This window comes from Neopelma chrysocephalum, unplaced genomic scaffold (assembly GCF_003984885.1).
Source record: "Neopelma chrysocephalum unplaced genomic scaffold, ASM398488v2 Primary Assembly neopelma1_333, whole genome shotgun sequence".
Taxonomy (NCBI): Eukaryota; Metazoa; Chordata; class Aves; order Passeriformes; family Pipridae; genus Neopelma; species Neopelma chrysocephalum.
This window is the reverse complement of record NW_020897996.1, coordinates 35,706-54,908: the sequence shown is the minus strand read 5'-3', so window position 1 is coordinate 54,908 and position 19,203 is coordinate 35,706. Positions and strand designations below refer to the sequence as shown.

Sequence of the window (19,203 nt, the reverse complement as noted above, 5' to 3'; positions counted from 1 at the left end):
CTAAACCCCCTCAAAACTGATTTATCCATGGCCAGGGCAGGACCAGCCTGTCTAACACGGTCTCTCCCTGCTGCTGGAGCTGCTGGAGGGGGTGTGAAGGTTATAAACCCTGCTGCCTTGGAGCAGTGAGATCCAGGCCGTTATTGCCTGACATTCCTTCTGTCCTGGGTTTTTTTTTAAACCACCATTTTGTCTCTGGGTTTTCTTGCTCCCTCCCTCTGTGCCGAGCCCAGGGCAGCAGCAGCCGTGTGGCAGGAGCAGGACCCGGTGCGTGTCTGGCTGAGGCGCCGTGGCTGAGCTAAGGAGGGTCATAAAGAATTGTTCTCTGGGCTGGTTACAGCTGGCAGCAGGAGAGTCATTTATATGGGAACTTGTGGGGTGAGACAGGAGCTGCTGCAATTCCTGAGGTACGGATTGGGGAAGGGCAGGACCAGAGAGGTTCCACGGCTTTGTTTGTACTCCGTAGAAACTGCTGGAGATCTGTGCCCTGAGCTGGCGTGTGCAACTCAGGAGGACATTGCTAAACAGGGAATGGTCTGAAAAGAGCCCTGGGAGCTGATAAATCCCTGCAAAAACAACCTCCTGCCGAGAGCTTTAGTTGACAAAGTTCCTGGGTTTATGAATTGGGACCTGGGGGGAAGACAAAGGTGCCCAAAGGGGGCCTTTGCTTTAGTGACAAACCCAGCGGGGAGGGTTTGGAGTCAGGCTGGAAATGAAGTGTAGTTCCACAGCAGCAAGGCAAGGAATCACTGGAGTCCCTTCCCAAAGGATACAGGAGGCTCCACCCTGCCTGGTGTGGAATCATGGGGCACGTCTTCCACAGACACTTCAGGTGCTGTGCTGGAACCAGGAGCACCAGGCAGCTGGTGTTTAATGCAGATCAGGCCAAACTATCCCAGGGATCCCCTTTGTGCATGAAAATCCTGGTGGTTTTCTGTGGGCTGGATCCTTTGGGTCTGACGTGCTCGTGCGAGGCTCCAGGACTCCTGACCTGCCGGCACTAGGGAATGGGAGGCTGGCTGAAAACAGAGAGTTTTCCTTCTGCTTTTATGGCCTGGGTGATGGCCAGAGAGATCATGACTCAATGTGTTAATGTGGTGGAGAACAGCCCCGAGGGATGGCTGTGGACAGTGGTGGTTGTGAGGACTCTGCCCGGCCGTGGAGCTGCTCCCATCAGCTGCTTTACCCTCTCACCACTCCATGTTTTTAAGATCTGCTGTTTCAGGGAGATCAAACCCCCCCTGACTTTTCCCTCCTTGTCCAGCTGAGGACGAGCAAAACCTCGGTGTGGGAGGGGCAGGACACACAACCCCCAGCCCAGAATTCACAGAAATCCCCGTAGTCCCTCTTGCTCCAATGATTATTTCTTTAAACACCAGAGAAACACAACCAATGAGAAATTATTGCCCCGTTCCAAATTGTCACTTGTTTTCAGAAGGTGACACACACCTCAGTGACAGAGCACCCAGACTTCCACAAAACAGAGGCCACGTTCCCCAGGGCTCCCCAGAGAAGGACCCAGGTGGGTGAAACGCATTTTCTGGTCTCTCTTTGACCCAATTCTTGGTGTTCTAACCCAAACCAGATCAGACTCCGACCCCGACTCGGTTCCTGAAGAACTGTGAGGAGGTGGGACTCTTCAATGAGCTGGCGAGTTCCTTCGAGCACGAGTTCAAGAAAGCTGCTGAGGATGATGAGAAAAAGGCAAGAGGCGAAGGCCACGGTGCCATAAAACTGTGCTGGGAGCAAACTGGAGGGGAGGGCCACGATGGACTGGGGGGGCAGGGGCTGCTCTGATGAAAGGCACATGCCCTTGGGTAACTGAGTTGCTCTCAGGTTTAATTTGCTGCCATGTGGGGGGCTTTATTTTTGTAACTCGGATGACTTTGGCTGGTTATCCTGCGATCCGAGCCCTGCGGAGAAAGGATTTAATGGTTTATTATTCCTTTGGCTTTTCACTTCAAAAAAAGAAAGAGAAGAAAAAAAAAGGGGGGGGGGGAGTAGTACCCAAAATGCCTCACACTTTGGGAAGGAGCTGCGGGGAAGGACAGGACGAGATCTCGGCAAAATCTCATTCAGAGCCTCCTTGGGGGTCGAGATCCAAAATGATGGTGCCTCTGAGGTGCAGTCACAGGGAAGGGACCAGGCCCAGCCAGTGCCTTTGGCATTTCCAGGGTGTCTGGTACGTGGAAATAGAGAGAGAGGGGCTCCGTGGAGTAGGGAAGCTTTTCCTAACAAAGAGCTCCCTCTGCAAAGCGCCATCGATCCAGGCTGCCCCTGCAGCCTCCGGAGCGCGAGGGTCTGAAGGACAACGGGATCTCATCAGAAAGCAGCTAATTAAGGACATTTTCCCCCCCTCCTCCTCCCTTTGCCGGATTCGAGGAGCAGCAGATGCGTGCTGGGCTCTCAGCCTGGCACATACATTTACTAAATTGATGTATGTCCGTACATACGCTCGCAGTCAGCGGCGCTGCTCGGAAATAAACTGCGGGAGCGGAGCCGCGTAAATCTTCCCGAGATGGGGAACGGAGGAATTCAGAATTAAAACTGAAACCTGGCTTCCACCCGCTCCCCCAATAACAGGCTCTTTAAACCGAAATTGATCTCTCTCATTGGTATGCGGCGGGGGCTGCTCCCCGCTCCCAGCTCCTGCCCTTTGTTCTGGCAGCGCCGGGAGAAGGAGCCGCCGCTGGGGTTTCACATGGAAATGCCGAGCAGCCGGGTCTGGGCAGGGAGACCACCCAGCTCCTGGGCTCTGCGGCCTCCCAGCCGCCTCTCCGGCCCGGGGCTGCTCTCCTGGGTTTTGCTTTAGGGTGGCTGCAGTCTAAATATTCCTGCGGCAGCCGCGGAGGGGGCTCGTGAAGCTTGGGGTGGTGTTGGGCGTTACGGGAAACATCATCCCTTCAAAACCCCCCTGCCCAGGCAGGTCCCGTGCCCAGCTGGCTGGTCACTGCCCGGACCTGGCCAGAGCTGCGGTTCTGAGGTGCTTCCAGCATCCAGTTGGTGTTTGTCCTCCAGTTCCAAGGGTGGTCTCACACCAGCACGTTAATTAAAAACACAGGCACAGCAGGAGCTTCCCTGGAGGCACTTTAAGTGGTTTGAAACTTCCCTGCATGTTAATCCCTGCTCCTTTGTGATTCCCAGAGCAACATCTCTGCGTGAGGAGGGCAGGTAAATGGTTACTGCACCTACCGCAAGCAAAGCCCCCAGGAAATCTGGGAAGGGCAGAGGGGCTGGAGCCTCATCCTGCTCTAAAACACCCCCGAGCAGAGGGGCTGGAGCCTCACCCCGCTCTCAACCATCCTTAGGTGCCCAGATTTACCCTTTTGCTGCAGTTTTCCTGCCCTGAGAGGACTCACAGTGTGGCAGGAGGGGGTTTAGGGCAGATACCAGGATGGACTTTCAGCCAGCAAAGGGGACCGTGGGGATGGATGGTGAAGGGAGGGAGAACAGGGTGGACAAACAGTTGTCAGGGCTGATTTAGGGACAGTTTCTCCTGCCTGGCCGGGAGGAGGGACCGGGTGATTTGGTGCCGCATCCTGCCATCCGTGTCTCGCTCCTCCACCGCTCCCTGCACCATCTTCTCCCGGCACTTCTCTCCCTCCAGTTCTTGGAAGGGGACAGGTTTAGCTCAGTTTAGCTGTCCCCCCACCTTGTTGTCACCCTGCAGCCCCAGCAAGTCGTTAACTGGTTCAACTGGGGCACGTGGCCCTGCTGGATCCCAGGGTGGTGGCAAGTCGCCAGGTTCAGGCATATGGTTGGGTTTTGTTTTAATGGGGCGCTCATAGATATTTAATAACTTGCATGGCTCTTTGTTTGCTTTTGATAATCGGGTAATAAAATAATTCAGGCTGATTTATACAATGCTTTACAGCTCTTCTGTGAATGAAAGTGCCTCCTGTAACTCGCAGGCATTTGGCTTTGGTACCTGTCCTCCTTAGCAGAGCCCTTTTATTAAAAAAAGAAAATGTAAAAATAGGCCATGGAAAACTCGTGTGTGTTACTGAGAACCCACAAACTGGTGCCATCTGGGGCTGACTGTCGTTCCTGGGCCTCTGTCTCTGTTTGGCCGGGGCCGGCGCGGCACCGCTCTCCCGCCTCGGGCTCCCAGATGCTGCTTCACTACAAATAAATAATAATAATTTGGCAAGAGCTCGGAGCTGGAGCTCTTCCTCTGGGAGCAGCCGAATGTTTCTCAAACAATATGAGCTAATTGTCCTTTCAATCCGTGGCTGGTTTTTCCCCGCAGAGCGCCGGAGCCCTGGACATGTCCCTGCCCTCCACTCCCGAGATCAAGATCAAGGAGGAGGAGCCGGTGGAGGTGGACTCGTCCCCCCCAGACAGCCCCGTGTCCCACCCACGGTCACCCCAGCACAAGGAGAAGGTGAGGCTCCCCAGCACGAGGTGGTGGTGCCCCTTTTCCAGGTGGGAACCTGTTTGTCCACATGGCTGCCCAGGCCTGATTTGGGCTCTTTGAGGTCTGATTTCCCTCCGTTTGAGACAGAAATGGTTCACTAAAATGCACCTCAGAAATGGTTCACTAAAATGCACCGTTGCTGCCCTGGAGGCTCCCGGTGGGTTTGGCTGATGCACAAAGCCTTGCTCTTCCCTGTGTCCTGGGGGGTGGGGATTTGGAGCAGGTTGGTCCAGGTGACACTTTCACCACCTGTATAAGGTGGGGATTGGGAGAGGGGGATTATCTGGAGTGTAAATTCCTGTGCCCCGCTCCCTGCACTGACACCAGATACCTGTGTCTTCGGGAGAGGTGCTCCCCTCCATCCCCGGGGTTCTGTGACAAAAGTGCCTGAATTTTCCCTAAAGAGGAAGAGTCAGCCCTGTGGTAATTAACTGGTAATTAACAGCGGCTCCCCTGTTTTCTGTTTTCCCTTCCAGGAGATCCCCTCCAAGCCTGTCATCCTCTCCACGCCCACTCCCACCATCGTGCGCCCCGGCTCGCTGCCCCTGCACCTGGGCTACGACCCCTTGCACCCCACACTGCCATCCCCCACCTCCGTCATCACCCAGGCCCCCCCCTCCAACAGACAGCTGGGGTGAGTACGGAGCAGGGGCAGGAATTACCCCCTGGATGAGTTCCCTGAGTGCCAGAGCCACGGAGGTGCCGCCGGCCCCGCTGCAGCTGCGTGGGCATAAGGGCCTCGCTGGGCACTGTCTGCAGCAGCAGGATGGGGATGGGAGTGCAGGAAACGGGAACTAATTGTGCTGGAGTAACGAGACGAAGCAAAACTCACTGTGGGGAGAGATGAAAACACTCCCTGAACACAAACACGGCGCTGGCTGTCGGCACCGGGCGCGGGCAGAGCCGGCGCTGCGGAATTGTCTGGAGCTGTAACGGCTCAGGGGTTTTCCCAGACAGCTGCTGCCTCTTGAGTGTCACCTCTTGTGCCCAGCCAACCCTGCCTTGGGGGGGCTGTTTGCTTCGGCACAGCCAACGACCTGCTGCTTCTGTTTGCCCTGGAACAACCAGGATGGAGGCTCTGGCTCCTCCGGCCCTGCACGTAAAGGAAGGAGCCTGAGGATGGAGGGAGCACATTGCTGAGCCCCTGGGAGATGCATGTTTAGCCCCCCTGCCTGTTTGGTGTCAGGATGCTCCTGCTCCGTGGCCCTGGATGCTCCTGCTTCTCCTCCCTGGTCACCCCTGGTCAGGGCTGGCTCCCTGTGTTAACCAGCCCAGTTTGTATTTTTGGGGCTGTCACTTCATGGTTTTATGTGTGTTTGCCTTTGACCCTCTGGCACCATCAATCCAGACGGCCTGGTGGAAAGTTTTAAATGCTGTCTTGAGGCATGGAGGGGTTAAGTGGTTGTCCTGGAGGTAGCTACAGGACACTGTAAGTCCCTCTGCAGGCCAGGCAGAGACTCTGGGGCTGTTTGGAGCTGTGTCCAGTAGGTTAGGCTTCAGTATGATTTGCTGTGCTCTTTGCAGCCCAGATCCCACCTGGAGAGAGAGAGGTGGGGCTGCAGTGGTAACAAGGGTCCCTTCATTAGGGCCACCGCCAAGGTGGTGGGGCTGGTGTCAGCGTGACAGAGATGGAGGGGAGGCTGTGACCTCCCTGTAACTCGCCTGGTTGGGCTGGGATTTCCAAAGCAGCCTGGAGGATTTGGGACGCCCAATAGAAATGACTGAGAGTCGAGCGTTCACGTTCCCAAGGCAGCCTTAAAAATTCCAGCCTGAGTTATTGGCAGGATGAACTTCCCCCTCTGACCCACGTCCCCTGCTCCTCCCACCGTCCCCTGCTCCTCCCACCGTGCCAGCACAGCCTCCTCCCAGGATCCCAGGCAGCCCGGCCTCCTCCAGCCCCTTCCCCGGGCTTGGCAGAGGAGGCAGCAGCAGATTTATTTTACTCTCCCTCCCACAAAGCCGAGCTCCCAGCTCGGCTCTGCCTCCACTTGGTTCCCCACAGCACTGACATGGCTGGAGGAGGAGGAGGAGGAGCAGGAGATCAGCCCCTGTGGCAGGGATGGTTTCCTTCCTCTCCCCATCATCTAGAGCAGCTCTGGTTCTTCCTCTGCTCTCGTGGAAAGGCTGAGTCTGAACAGTTGGAGCTGGAGCACAGTGGGGTTTGTGGTGGGATGGAGGCAGGGGGAATGTCCCTGCTTGGGGTGTGTCCCTGGGTGGGGCGTATCCCTGCCTTTCACTGCAGAAGGATCTGCAATAGAAATAGTTCTATTTCTAATAGAAATCCCCTCCTCCCCAGCCTGCAGCGAGCCAGGATGTCCCATCTCCCTATTCCCACCTCCCCGTGTAAGCACAAGCCAGCCCAGCATCCACCCTGCATTTAGGGGGTTTTCTCTGGAGTCAGAAGTGCTTGTTAATGGGAAGCTGAATCCTTGCAAAACCCCCTGGTGGGAGCTCAGCAGTGGACAGACCAGGAGGTTCCCTGTAGGCAGGAGCAGCTGCCCGGGCAGTGCCAGGCTCAGCCCAGGGAGTTCCAGCACATTCAGCCCTTGGATGTGTTTTCCTCTCCGTTCAGGTGGCCATCGTGGCTCAGGGCTTTGGCAGCCACGGTGTTTTGGGCAGCTGGGGTGTGCCCGGGGCACATCCATGTGTCCCTGCCAGCCCTGAGCAGCCCATGTGACACTGCCATGAGCGTGCAGGGCCATCAGGCATCACTGCCAGCCCTGGTCACCCCAGTGTGACACTGCCACGAGCATGCAAGAGGCCGAGATACCCTCACCTCCCCTCCCCAGCTGAGCTCTGCACCCTCCCCTTCAGAACAAACCACTCAGAAATGGCAAAATGAGCCCAAATCCGCCAACTGGATTCGCTCGTGCTGCTGCCCCTGAGCTTCCCAGGGCCGCCAGGACCTCATAAACCTGGAACAATCTGTGAGAACTCCGCTTGTTGTTTCTGCAGGTCTCCCACAGGTTCCCTCCCACTCGTCGTGCAGCTTGCGAACGGCCAGACCGTGCCCGTGCTCCCCGGCCCCCCCGTCCAGATGCCTTCTGTCATATCGGTGAGAGAAGCTTCCAGCACAGCCCCGTGTGGAGGAGGGGACGGGCCTTTCCCCTGCCAAACACACACAGACACTTCCATTTCATAAACATTAAAATCCCTCTCCCCCTCTGTGCGAGATAAGACCGGAGGAGGAGGAGGAAGAGGAGGAGGGAGCAGCTCTGGCAGGGCAGCAATAACGTGTGGATCACACTAGAGGGCAATAAGTTTTGGGGGAAAAAAGCAAATCCGTGCCCGGACAGATGGCTCACGCCATCGATCCGGGGCTGGGAGCTGCAGGATCCCTGATTAGCTGCTTCCATTTGGAACAGTGTGCCTGCACTGAAACCACCGGAGCTTGCAGGGAACATGTTGGTGTGTGCTGGCCAGGGGAATGGCCAGACCAGCCTCGGCTTGGCCTTCTGCACACAGAGAGTTTTCTGTGGGGCAGAGTCACTGCAGTTCTGCCTGGTGGGGGTTGAGTGTGTCCTCTGAGCTCTCCAGCTCCTGATCCCCAGCCCTGGGAATCCTGTCTGTGCTGCTGGGCACGTCCTTGGGGCTTTGAGTGCACAAGGGCTAAAACCATCCGCCTCAAGTACACCTCTAGTCATGGCCTGTGGGCATGGGAACATCCTCACCCCTTCCCTCCCAGTTTGCAGTGCTTTGCCACCCATGGGACTTATAAACATGTCCAAATTCTGGTTTTCCCTCCCTTTGCTGAGGGAGAAAGCTCAGGAGGGGACGCTGTGACCTCCCCTTTTGTGGGTGCTGTGGCAGCTTTGCAATAGAACCAGGGAGGATCCAGAACCCTCCCTCTCATCTGTTGCATGTACTGGTGGGGGAGAGCCCACTGGCAGGGAAGGGAAGGAGTTGCCCCCCTCCCTGTGCTCTGTGCTGGGCTGGTTTGTTTGGGTGATTCTGGAACAGCCTCCATGGCCACCAACGTGGCTGGTGGCCCTCAGTGACAGCAGGAATAACGGATGGCAGCAGTTAAACGTTTGTCAGGATTTATGGATGTGCTTGGTCAGGGAGTTACTGCAGAGCTGCTCCACGGAGCCAAAGCACCTCCAACTTCCCAACCCACGTGTCCCTCCCTCCCCCGCAGCTGGCTCGGCCGATGTCCATGGTGCCGAACATTCCCGGGATTCCTGGGCCTCCCATCAACAGCAGCGGGTCCATTTCCCCGTCAGGACTCCCAGTGCACTCCGAAGCCAAAATGGTGAGTGTTGGGGAGAGGGTCACGGTCACGGTGTTGTCCTTGTCCCTCAGCCTTCACCACCACCTCCACAAGCAACTCCAGGCTGGAGGCTTTTCCCTCATGAAGATTCCTCTGGAATCCTGTGTAGCCATCAGAGCAATTCCTGCTCCCAGCACAGGTGTTGGAAATGCCACCAGGAATGTTGGAGCACTCAGTGCTCGGCGCTGGCAGCACAGGAGGCTGTGAGTGTCAGGACAAACCCTGTCCCCAGCCTGGGGGCGGCTGATGGTACAGCTGGAGCTCTGGTTCCAGGATGGCAGATGGGATGGAGGTGGGATTGAGGAAGGCAGAGCCACGGGAGGAGAGGTTTGGGCTGTAATTCAGGAGATCCTGGTCACGGTTCTCATGTCAAACCCATTAACTAAGACTTTACAAGAGGAACTTTCCTCTCGTGGCTCCTCACAGCTCAGGCTGGGTGTGCACAGGGGGGAAGCAAAGCTGATGGATGTGGCACAGGGGAAGCAAAGCTGATGGATGTGGCACTTGGGGACATGGCTCAGCAGTGCCAGGACTCAAATGATCTCAGAGGGCTTTTCCAGCCTGAATGATTCCACGATTCTCTGAAGCCCCCATTTTTTGGGCTGGGCAGGTGTTTGCACTCCCAACTCTCCCAGCAGTGCTGCTCACGGTTGCCAGCATATTGTCCCCACTCCTGCTTTAGGGTCTGCAGGACTCAGGGGCAGATCAGAGCCTCAGGTGGGGAGAGAGATCATAAACTGAGGCACAAAACAGCCATACTGGCCTGGCTGCCCAGAGAAAGGACTTGCAAAACACGTTTGGGTCCTTCTCCATCCCCTAGGACCCCTCTGTGGGTGCTCAGGAACAGTTGGGCTCTGCAGCCTGTTCAATCCCTGAGCTTTCCATGGAGCCTGCCAGCTGGGGAGGGGTTTGGTGCCAGTGGCAGTAGCAATTTTGGGATGTGACACCTGTCTGTTGGGTTGGACACTGCTCTCTCTTCGGGCAGGCCAGATGGTGATGGCTTTAGGTTGGACTCGAGTCAACCGCAGCCTCTGAAGAGCCTGTTCCCAGCAGGGTGGCTCCTTGGGTGACAGGAGCTGCTCAGAGCCTTGGCAGCACGGAGAGCAGGTCTCCTGATGTCCCCTGTCCTCCTTCCACAGAGGCTGAAGGCCAGCCTGACGGCCTCCTCCTCACTGAATGGCAGCAACCTGGTGGTGGGCTCAGCCAGCACGATGGTGACGGCGCGTCCGGAGCAGAGCCAGATCCTTGTCCAGCACCCCGACGCCCCTTCCCCTGCTCAGCCACAGGTCTGCTGCTGCTGCTGCCCCACGAGGCGGGGCTGGAGGTGCTGGGGGGTTCCTGGGCTTGGGGAAAGAGGAGGAAAACCGCAGCTTCCTCCCTTGCAGAATGGGTTAAAGCCCTGTTTTTCCAATGCCGCTCACAGCCCACCAGGCAGAAGCTCCAGCACCGCTTTCATTTGCCTGACGAGGTCTGGAGTTTGGAAAGAATGTTTCCCTCTCTTCTCCCTGCTCAATTACTGGGGTTAAACGCTCCCCTCTCAGGCAATCAGCTCCGCTGGCTCCTGCCAGCCAGCCAAATGCCAGCCTTCCATCAGGATCGCCACCTGCTCCGTCACTTGGATGGGCTTCCAGAAGTTTTAATATCCATATGCTGCCCGACAGCAAGTGCTGGAGTGTGGCTGCACTCCCCGGGTGTAATTGCCCCTTGCAGTCGGGGCTGCTGCACCATCAGCCCTCGCTGGCTTTTCCTTTGTTCTCCCAAAATAAAACCGGCAAACGCGCAACTTTACAGAATCCTTTGGTACCATTTACCTCCAAGAGCTTGTTTAGCTGAAGATGCTGGGGGAAAGTTCACCCAAATTAATTTTTCAAGCAGATTGCCCACTCAGAAACTGCCGTTTGCTCCGTGACACTTCCTGACCCCAAACAAGAGGTGGCACCTCGGCGGGTGCGGCAGCGGGATCGAGCGGGGCTGAGCTCTCCCAGCCGAGCCGTGGTGACACCGCCGTGTCCTGCCTGCCCCGGAGCTGCTGTTCAGTGTCTCCCACCTGCCCCATCCCCAGGTGTCCCCTGCCCAGCCCACCCCCAGCACGGGCGGGCGCCGCAAGCGCACGGTGGACGAGGATCCGGACGAGCGCCGGCAGCGGTTCCTGGAGCGGAACCGGGCGGCCGCCTCCCGCTGCCGGCAGAAGCGCAAGCTCTGGGTGTCCTCCCTGGAGAAGAAAGCCGAGGAACTCACCACCCAGAACATCCAGCTGAGCGTGAGTATGTAACCGGGGCTGAGAGCAGCCCTTGGCCGGCGTTGGGAACGTCGCTCCCGAGGGAACGTCCGCCCCGTGCCGCAGAGCCCACGTGTGCTCGGGTGCTGCTCTCTCTCTCTGGAGCAGGATTGCTGCCTCCCTGCCCAGATTTCACTCCTGGCTTTCCATCTTTTTGGGGGAAGAGCACCTCAGAGCTCGTTTTTCTCTCCCTATTGCCCCTGGAAAGGCTCTGCCCTCTGGCTGCCAACCTTGGAGGCAGCACACGGAGCCTCGGGAAGCAGCTGTTTTTCCCAGAGTGGAATTTCCCTGAGTGAGGGAGAGCTCTGCCAGGTCCATTCCCTGAACACTGGACCCAGCAGGGGGGAGCAGGGAGGCTCTGCAGACGGATTTTTCTCTGGAGAACTGGGTTTCCCTGGCTCTTGGCAGCACCCTGGCATGCCAAGCAGAGGTGCAGCACACCTGAAAATACAGATTTCACTCCCAGTGCCACAAGCCCTGTTAGTGCTCTCAGCACTGGCTGAGGGTGAGGTGAGGACTGAGCTTGGCTCCATTCTGGGCCAGTGACTCGGGCACTGGGATCTTTGCTGGAGCTCTGACTGTGGTGTTTTTATTCTCTTCCCAAGACAATTATAGAAACTATTTCCTTGGGCAGTGGAATAATCTACTGTACAGGTTTTTGGGGAGCGGACCTGGCTCACAGGAGCTCACAGAGGTACTGAGAGCGTGGAGAAGCTGCGATGTCCCCCCACGGCCTGGGCTGGGCTGGTTGTACACTCCCACATGTCTCACCAGAGCCAGCAGCACTCCAGAGTGTCCCTCTGGCAGGTGGCATTGGCAGGAGGGCTCAGGAAAAGCTCTGCCCAGGGTTAGGTGACTGTAGCAAGGGCTCTGCAGCTGGTGGCAGGGAAGCACTGCAGCCCATGTCTTAAATTCCTCAAATCCAAGAACTTTGCTGGGTGTTCTTGGGCCAGAGGTATCTCAGGTTAGTTTGCAGTACACCCATGAACATCCTGGTGCTGCTGGGGCTGCTGTGAGTGATGCCCATGTGTGTTTGTCCCCTTCAGAATGAGGTGACGCTGCTGAGGAACGAGGTGGCTCAGCTCAAGCAGCTGCTGCTGGCCCACAAGGACTGTCCTGTCACGGCGCTGCAGAAGAAGACACAGGGCTACCTGGGTGAGTGATGGGCTTCTGCTGGTCCCTGTAACCTTTGAGTGGGTCTGAGCAGGTCAGGGTTATGAGCTGTAAAGGAAGGGAGGGAGTTCTCCTCTCGGTCTGTGCCCCGTCAGCTTCCAGTCACTGCAGTGAGAGGGCAGAGCTGTGTCACAGAAACACAGAATGGAGCACACAGCACAGGGCATGGAGAATATAGAACACCCTGGGTTGGCAGGGGCCCACGAGGCTCATCCAGTCCAACTCCTGGCCATGCACAGGACACCCCAAGAATCCCACGTGTGCCTGAGGGCATTTGCTGCTGGTGCAGCCCCCAGGCTCAGGAGGAGCCCCCAAATTGGCACTTGAACTGGTGTATGAGATCTTTCGAGGGAAGGAGGTGTGTGCCTCCCTCTGCCTCTCTGGTGTGGGATACTGGACAGAGATCCACGTGTCTGCTTCTCCCTGGAGTCTCTCCCTGCTCCTGGCGACGTGCCAAGCACTTGATATTCTCTTTGAAGTTAAAAACTCTTGCTGCTCCAAAGCAAAGGCAGAGTCAGGAAAGGCCAGACTATAAATGACATCATAGGGCTCCATAGCTCATTCTCTGCAATTCCCATCAAACTGGCTCGGTTTGGAAGCAAAAAAGCCTCTTTTTTATCTTCTTTTCTTTCCTTCATTTTTTTCTTTTTTTTGAATGCTGCCTATTTCATTATAATCAACCCAGGAGCTAAACACAATCCTGGGTCCTTCTGCCCTGCCTGCAGTACCAATTCCAGGCTGTGAGGCTTTGGGAGGACGCTGGAGTCCTCTAGTGTTGCCTGGAATAATGGGAGGAGAGGCAGGGATGGATGAGAGGAGAGAAGGGAAGGAGGAACAGAAAAAACGAAGGAAGCAAAAACAAATAAATTAAAAAAAGCTGATGTCCTTGAGGGTTGGCCCTTGATCCCCTCCCTGGGAATGTTGTCCTGGAAGGGTCTGGCCCAGCCCACTCGTTGTCACTCACTGCAGTGACTCAGGGCCTGAGTGATGTGGTCGTGGCTGTCCCTGTGTCCCAGCCCTGCAGAACCCAGGCAGGAGACCTCATTTTTTTCCCCCCTTGTTCACTTCCAAAGTTTACAATTCCTATTACTATTCCTCACAAGTCTGCCCACTGCAATAACAGGAATTCATGACACATCTGAATACTAAAAATGAGATTCACCCCCTCCCCTGTGCCCCCCTCCCCTCTGCCCTTTTTATTGCTGAGGTTTGTGGCTGGTCCTGTAACAAAGCCCCAGATTCCCTGATGGAATTGTAGCTGCCTCCTGTACACTTGGGTGGTTTATTTTTAATATCTTGTAAATCTCCTGATTTTTGGGATGCCAGATGATTACATTGCTCTGCTCAACCTTCTCCAACCTGCTGTGCTGCCATGGCTTTCACCCAGGCTGAGGTTTCCCGAGGGAAGGCAGAAGCCATCTGGGAAAGGGGAATGATGTCCAAGCACCTGATGGAAAACTGAACCTCAGAGTCCATTTTCTGGTGCCCAGTGAGGTTATAAACCCCTTCCCTGATTTTTTCCCCCCAGTGTCAAGGGTTTTACTGTCTTGATGTGGAAGAAGTATCCCAGTTCCTGCCTTAATTTGGCTTTTTCAAAGGAAGGTGACCCCTTCCCACCTGTAATTCATCTGCCCAAGTGCTCAGGAGGGAATTTCCTCCTGGCATCTGTGGATAATGAGTGTGTACCCCAAAGAGAGCTCTGACTGTCCTCACCACAGCATTTGATAGCTCACAAATTATCCTCTGGGTGAGGAGCTCTGGGGGCTCTTTGGGGGAGAGAATCCAAAGTCCTGGAAGCTGAACAGAGCAGGGAAGAAGGGCTCTGCCTTGGTTTGCCCCCATCCCCTCAGTCACGTTGCTTCAAATCTACCAAAAGAAATGGGGCAAACAAAGGGACTCTGGTTGATTTTAATGCCCTGGAGAACAATAAAGAGCAAACCAGGTAATTTATATCAAAAATGCCCTGAAGAGCCCAGCCCTTGGCTCTGCCAAAGGGATTGTGGTTCACCTCTTCCCTTGCCCACCCACCCGGTCTCAGGGCTCAGTGTCCTGGAGGAGAGGAGGTGGCATGGGGGGAAGTTAATTCCTTGTAACGAGGAAACACATTGATTAGGGTGAAGGTTATGCCAGTGCCACCCTCCTCGAGGCCCAGCCTGCACTTTGTGGCTTCCTGGCCGGAATTCAGGAGGATTCCATGGTGCTTCTCCAAGGGACTGGGGCCGGCAGGACCTGGGTAGGGTCGTTAGATCCCAACTCAAAGCAGTTTCGTTTCCAGTCCTTGAATCAGCTTTTGTTTCCAGTGTTTAGCAGCTTTTACCCAACAGCTGCTTGGGGTGGGCTGGGGCCTGGAGGGGAGTGCCTGCCCTGGTGGGGGGAGCTGGGATTCCACGGGAATCATCCTCCCTCTGCTCCAGGCTGGAAAGGTGAGCGATCAACCCGTACCTCCCTCCCCCTCGCCGTGCCACCACCACCACCCCCACAACCTCTCTCTAACCTTGTTTTCTTCTTCCCCTCCCCTCCTTCCCCGTCGGAGCAGAGAGCCCGAAGGAGAGCTCGGAGCCCACGGGCTCCCCCGCGCCCGTCATCCAGCACAGCTCCGCGTCGGCCGCCCCGAACGGGCTCAGCGTGCGCTCGGCGGCCGAGGCCGTGGCCACCTCGGTGCTGACGCAGATGGCCGGGCAAAGGACAGAGCTGGGCCTGCCCTCCCACGTCATCATGGCCCCACAGTCCCAGTCTGCCGGCAGATGATGGCCCGGAGCCGAGCACAGACTGACCACGGCCCTGGTCCTGCCCAGGGCGGGCTCACGAGGATTTTAATTTCTTTTTTTGGGGTTTTTTGTTTTGTTGTTTTTTTTTTTTTTCCGAGTTAAGGGCAGCTCTGGCGCTTTCCCACTGCACAGCCTGTACAGTGCCCTCAGTCCCTCAGCTGGCACTTGGCAGAGCCCCCCCAGCTCCCAGAGCCCCCTCTGAGGAGCCCCCGGAAAGGTGGGCTGGCAGGGATCCGTCATGGTAACACTAAACCTCCGTGCCTGGGGATCCCCTCGGCACAGTCCCTGCTCCAAGCCCCCTCTCTCTGCCCCCCTGCCCTCAGCAGAGGGGCTCAGGGGGGCTCTGACCCTCAGTGCTGCTCCCAGGCGTCTGCTCGTCCCTGCTCCCGCTCCCTGAAACGTTGCACCTTGGCACAGGAGCCTCCTGGAGCTCTGAGCATACGGAGATTGAGGTCGGTCTCCTCACTCCCGAATTCCAGTGGTGGATCTTGGACACGACGGGAGTGTGACCGCTGGAAATTTGGCTGGGAGAAGGGGACACGTGTTCCCGGTCACCGGTGCCATGCCGGGAGCTGCGGGTGCTCAGGTGCTGCTCCAGGTGCTGGGAAAGGTACGGCCTGTCCAGGCAGCCACGGGGCTGCTCCCGTCTTCCCCACGGCAAACCAGTGCTGGTGGGCATCCCCAGGGACCGGGCACTCTGGGATTCAGGGAAGGACCCAGCAGGCAGCGACGTGTGAGTCCCCAAATCCTGCATCCCGCACACCTGAGCAAACCCATCCCTCCGTTCCCAGGGATCATCTCCCACACACGTGACCTCGATGACCTTAATAATGGTGGCCTTAAATCGTGGATTAGTTGCCTGTTCCGAGGGGAGGGAGCACGGGATGGTGACCCTGCCTGATCTTTTGCCTCTTCCTCACGATGATGTTCTGCTCGCGGTGACGGAGCATCCGTTGCTTCCCAGCCAGAGCAAACAAAGGATTCATGGAGCTTCCAGTTCATAGGGCAGGTTAAGAACCCACCCTCCATGTTGGGAGACTCTTGGAATTGGGTCTGTTTTCCTGCCAGGTGGGCCTTTGGCACGTGTGTGTCCGTGTGTGTCCGTCTGTGCTTCCCGAGGTGCCAATTGGAGCCGGTAGTTTGGAAATGGGAAGGGGTTTCACGTGTGTTCGGGCTCTTGGAAGGAATCTTGTCATGGTCCATGGAGCTGCATCAGCCCATAGTCTTCCTCCCCCTCCCAGGTTCCTCCTCAGCCAAGCCCTCCTCCCCCTCAGGTCGCACTTCGCCACTTTGGAGCCAAGTTGGTTTGTCCAAGTGATTTTTGTTTGGCTTCCCCAGACTTGGAAGGTTTCCAGGGACAGCAAAACCCAAAGCAAAGGCTGAGCAGGAAACCTGGGATCTCATCACGGACTGGGAAGTCCAGTGGTTTGGGTTTTTCCATGGATGGGATCTGTCTTCCCCTCCCTCTTTCCCAAGGTCTTCCTCACCTCTGCGACCACACCGACCACTCGTGGTCTGGGGTTGGTTTGTGTTGCTGCTCCTGCACTCCTCCCTCTGTTCTCCTGCTCATTCCAACTCCTGTCTGCGATTGGGGTCACATCCAGCCTCTGGTTTGGATCCCACACAGCCCCCCAGACCCGCCTTTCCCTGCTGTAAAGCTGTTCCTGCACAGTCCCTGGGTTCACAGATATTTCCAGTATTCCCAGTCCCAACCCAGGACATGACCAGGCAGGGTTGGATCAAGGGTTGGACTTGATGATCTCAGAGGTCCCTTCCAACCCAGCTGATTCTATGATTCTAAGGGTTTTGGGCTGGGTGAGGCACAACAGGGGGTCAGGCCTGTTTTGGGGGGATCAGGATCTAAGACCAAGGGTTTGCAGGAGGTGCAGGTCTCATCCCATGGTGTGGAGGGAGTGGTGGTGTCTGGCAGCTCCTCCTGGGCCATCCCAGCACTCAGCTCTGCAGGAAAACCTGTCCCTCCAGGAAAAGTGTTGGTGAGAAGAGGAAGGAATTGAGCTCTGGGCTGGTCCCACTGCTGGTTCCCTGTTTGCTGCGGGGTCTGGGGGGAAGGAAAGATGAAGGGCAGTGGGGGCTTCACTGGCAGGATCAAGAGTGAGAAAAGGGTGGAGAGATGGAAAATCTGGGACAGTGCTTGTATCAAAGGCAGCAGCTTCCCCAGCCCCTTGTTTTACCCTCGGGGAGTAAAAGTGGCTGGATTCTGTGTGATGGGAGAGCCGAGCCTGCAGCCCACAAAGGGCTTTTCCTGCCTCAGCACTCCAGGGAATCCTGGTGGCCCCACTGGGATGGGGGTGCAGGAGCAGCTTTTCTCCCTCTCCCTCCATGCCCCGATGCCATCAGTGCACACCCCATTCCCACATCTCCCATCGCCAGCGCTTTAGTGCCTTGAAAATTCTGCAAATCCAGGAAAAGGCGGTTGGAAAGCTCCAAACCTGGGCAGGGACAAGCAGGGAACAAGCAGGGAACAAGCATTTGGCCGTACCTGGACTTACTGTTGCTTCAGTCGCAGGGTTGGAGCTCCCTGTGCCCGTTTCAGGTGTGTTTTACCTCAAAGGGTGCCCTGGAAGCAGATCCCGGAGCGGGCTCAGGTCCCATTTCTCGTGCTGGGATGGAGTTGGATGGTGCAAAACAGGAATCCACAGGGATCCAGCCTCAGGAGGATCCTCTGCTCCCATCCAGGTGATGGGTGATGTCCCAGGAGTCATTTTGGGGCACAGGGGTGATGCTCGTCCCTCACTGGGGTCAATTCCCTCCCCAGGCTGGCATGGTGCTGCTGATGGACGTGCAGGAGATTGGGGTTTTTTTGGGTGGGAAGTCGGATTTCCTGTCAGGTTGGTGGTGCTGGGTCTCCCTCTGAGGACAGGTGGGATGAAGGTGGCTTTTTCTCCTCCTCCTCCTCCTCCTCCTCTCCATGCTGTTTCAACTCTTGCCTGAAGACTTTGCAGCTGCCTTTGGGGCGAAACAACCTGATTTCTGCTCTGTGGTGATTTCTCCTGCTTTTCCAAGGCTCCCGGGGGGTGGCAGCCCCAGGCCCCGCTCGGCAGTGCCGGGCACCTGCACTTTGCTCCCCCGGAACCCTGGGGTGTCCCAGGGCTTCCACCTGCCTCCCCCCGACCCCATCCCGTGTTTGGGTCCCCGGGATCTCCATCCCTCTGCCTGAAATGGGGGGAGGGTGACACGGGGGCTCCTCATGGGAGCCCTGCAGGGTTGAAAGGGCTCCTTTGAGTTGGAGTCGAGCTGGGGGGAGCCCAGAGAGCAGGATCAGCCCGTGGGAGTCGAGTTTTACCGATTTTTATCACAACTGTAAGATTGAACAGGAACAAATGGCTCAAAACCACGACCCCGGGGAGTTCGTGATGAGGGAGCTCCTGCTCCTTCCCTCCTTTCCCTCTGGCAGAGATGAAAATTCTCCTCGTTGGCTTCCGAGTCCCTCAGGACCGGACGGGTGGGAAGGGTTGATGCCGCTTTTTCCGCTCACCGAGACTGGTCCCTGGTTCGGGAATTTGGCGGCTCGGATGGGAAATGTGCCATTTTCGGACCCGTGGACCCGTTTCTGTTCGGTTCCCCCCGCCCAGTTCCGTGCACACGGGGGGCTCTGGCAGCGACGATGCCCCAAATCGAGCCCAGGAGGCGACAGAGGGACGCGGGAGGAGGGTCCTGGGCGTTCCCCCCACCCCCTGCCCGCACCCAGCTGCTTTTGTACCACGAGCTTTGACGATCAATAATGGAAGAAGCCAAAAAAAAAAAGGACCCCCCCGCCCCGAGAAGCGTAACCGTGTAGTATCTATCAGTCCATATCGACGCGTATATGCACCCATATATCGTAGATCGGCCGCCGCCGCGGGGCAGCTCCTTTTTAGCTGAACCCCCCCCCCCCCCCGCAGCCCCCGAGGGACCCCCCCCTCCGCACGGGCTCCTGTGAGCGGGTCCTCACAGCCCCCGCGGGGGCCCGGGGACGCGGGGGGGACCCGGGGGGACACGCCCCAAGCCCCCCCACATCCCCCCTCGGCCGTGTCGTACCAAACATGTAACGTGCCTTTTATTTATGCTGCAAATATAACATTAAAATATTACCCAGGAGATGGTGGTGGTTGCCCTCTGCTTTGGGGGGGGGCGGGGGGGGGGGGGGGGGGAACATCCCCGGTGTCACCTGTGCCACGGACACCCCTGAGTGTGCCCGGGGGGGGTTCACGATGCGGGTGTCAGCGGGTGGAGGGTGCTGTGATGACCCTCGGTCACCACCGCGGTGACACCGCCTGGACTCAGGACGGCGTGGGAC

General features: G+C 57.1%; 1 protein-coding gene across 3 annotated transcripts in view; it reads left to right on the top strand.

The window, feature by feature from the left end:
- Positions 1-18,997, top strand: part of ATF7 (activating transcription factor 7) — a 58,771-nt gene extending 39,774 nt beyond the window's left edge. For all 3 annotated transcript variants that reach the window (XM_027705426.1, XM_027705427.1, XM_027705428.1), the window contains exons 4-12: positions 1,586-1,704; positions 4,250-4,384; positions 4,894-5,051; positions 7,373-7,472; positions 8,556-8,669; positions 9,827-9,973; positions 10,750-10,947; positions 12,012-12,120; positions 14,675-18,997. In XM_027705426.1, the coding sequence (XP_027561227.1) occupies positions 1,586-1,704; positions 4,250-4,384; positions 4,894-5,051; positions 7,373-7,472; positions 8,556-8,669; positions 9,827-9,973; positions 10,750-10,947; positions 12,012-12,120; positions 14,675-14,886 (1,292 nt within the window). In that variant the 3' untranslated portion in view covers positions 14,887-18,997. The remainder of the gene's footprint in view (positions 1-1,585; positions 1,705-4,249; positions 4,385-4,893; positions 5,052-7,372; positions 7,473-8,555; positions 8,670-9,826; positions 9,974-10,749; positions 10,948-12,011; positions 12,121-14,674) is intronic.
- Positions 18,998-19,203: the final 206 nt, after the last annotated feature.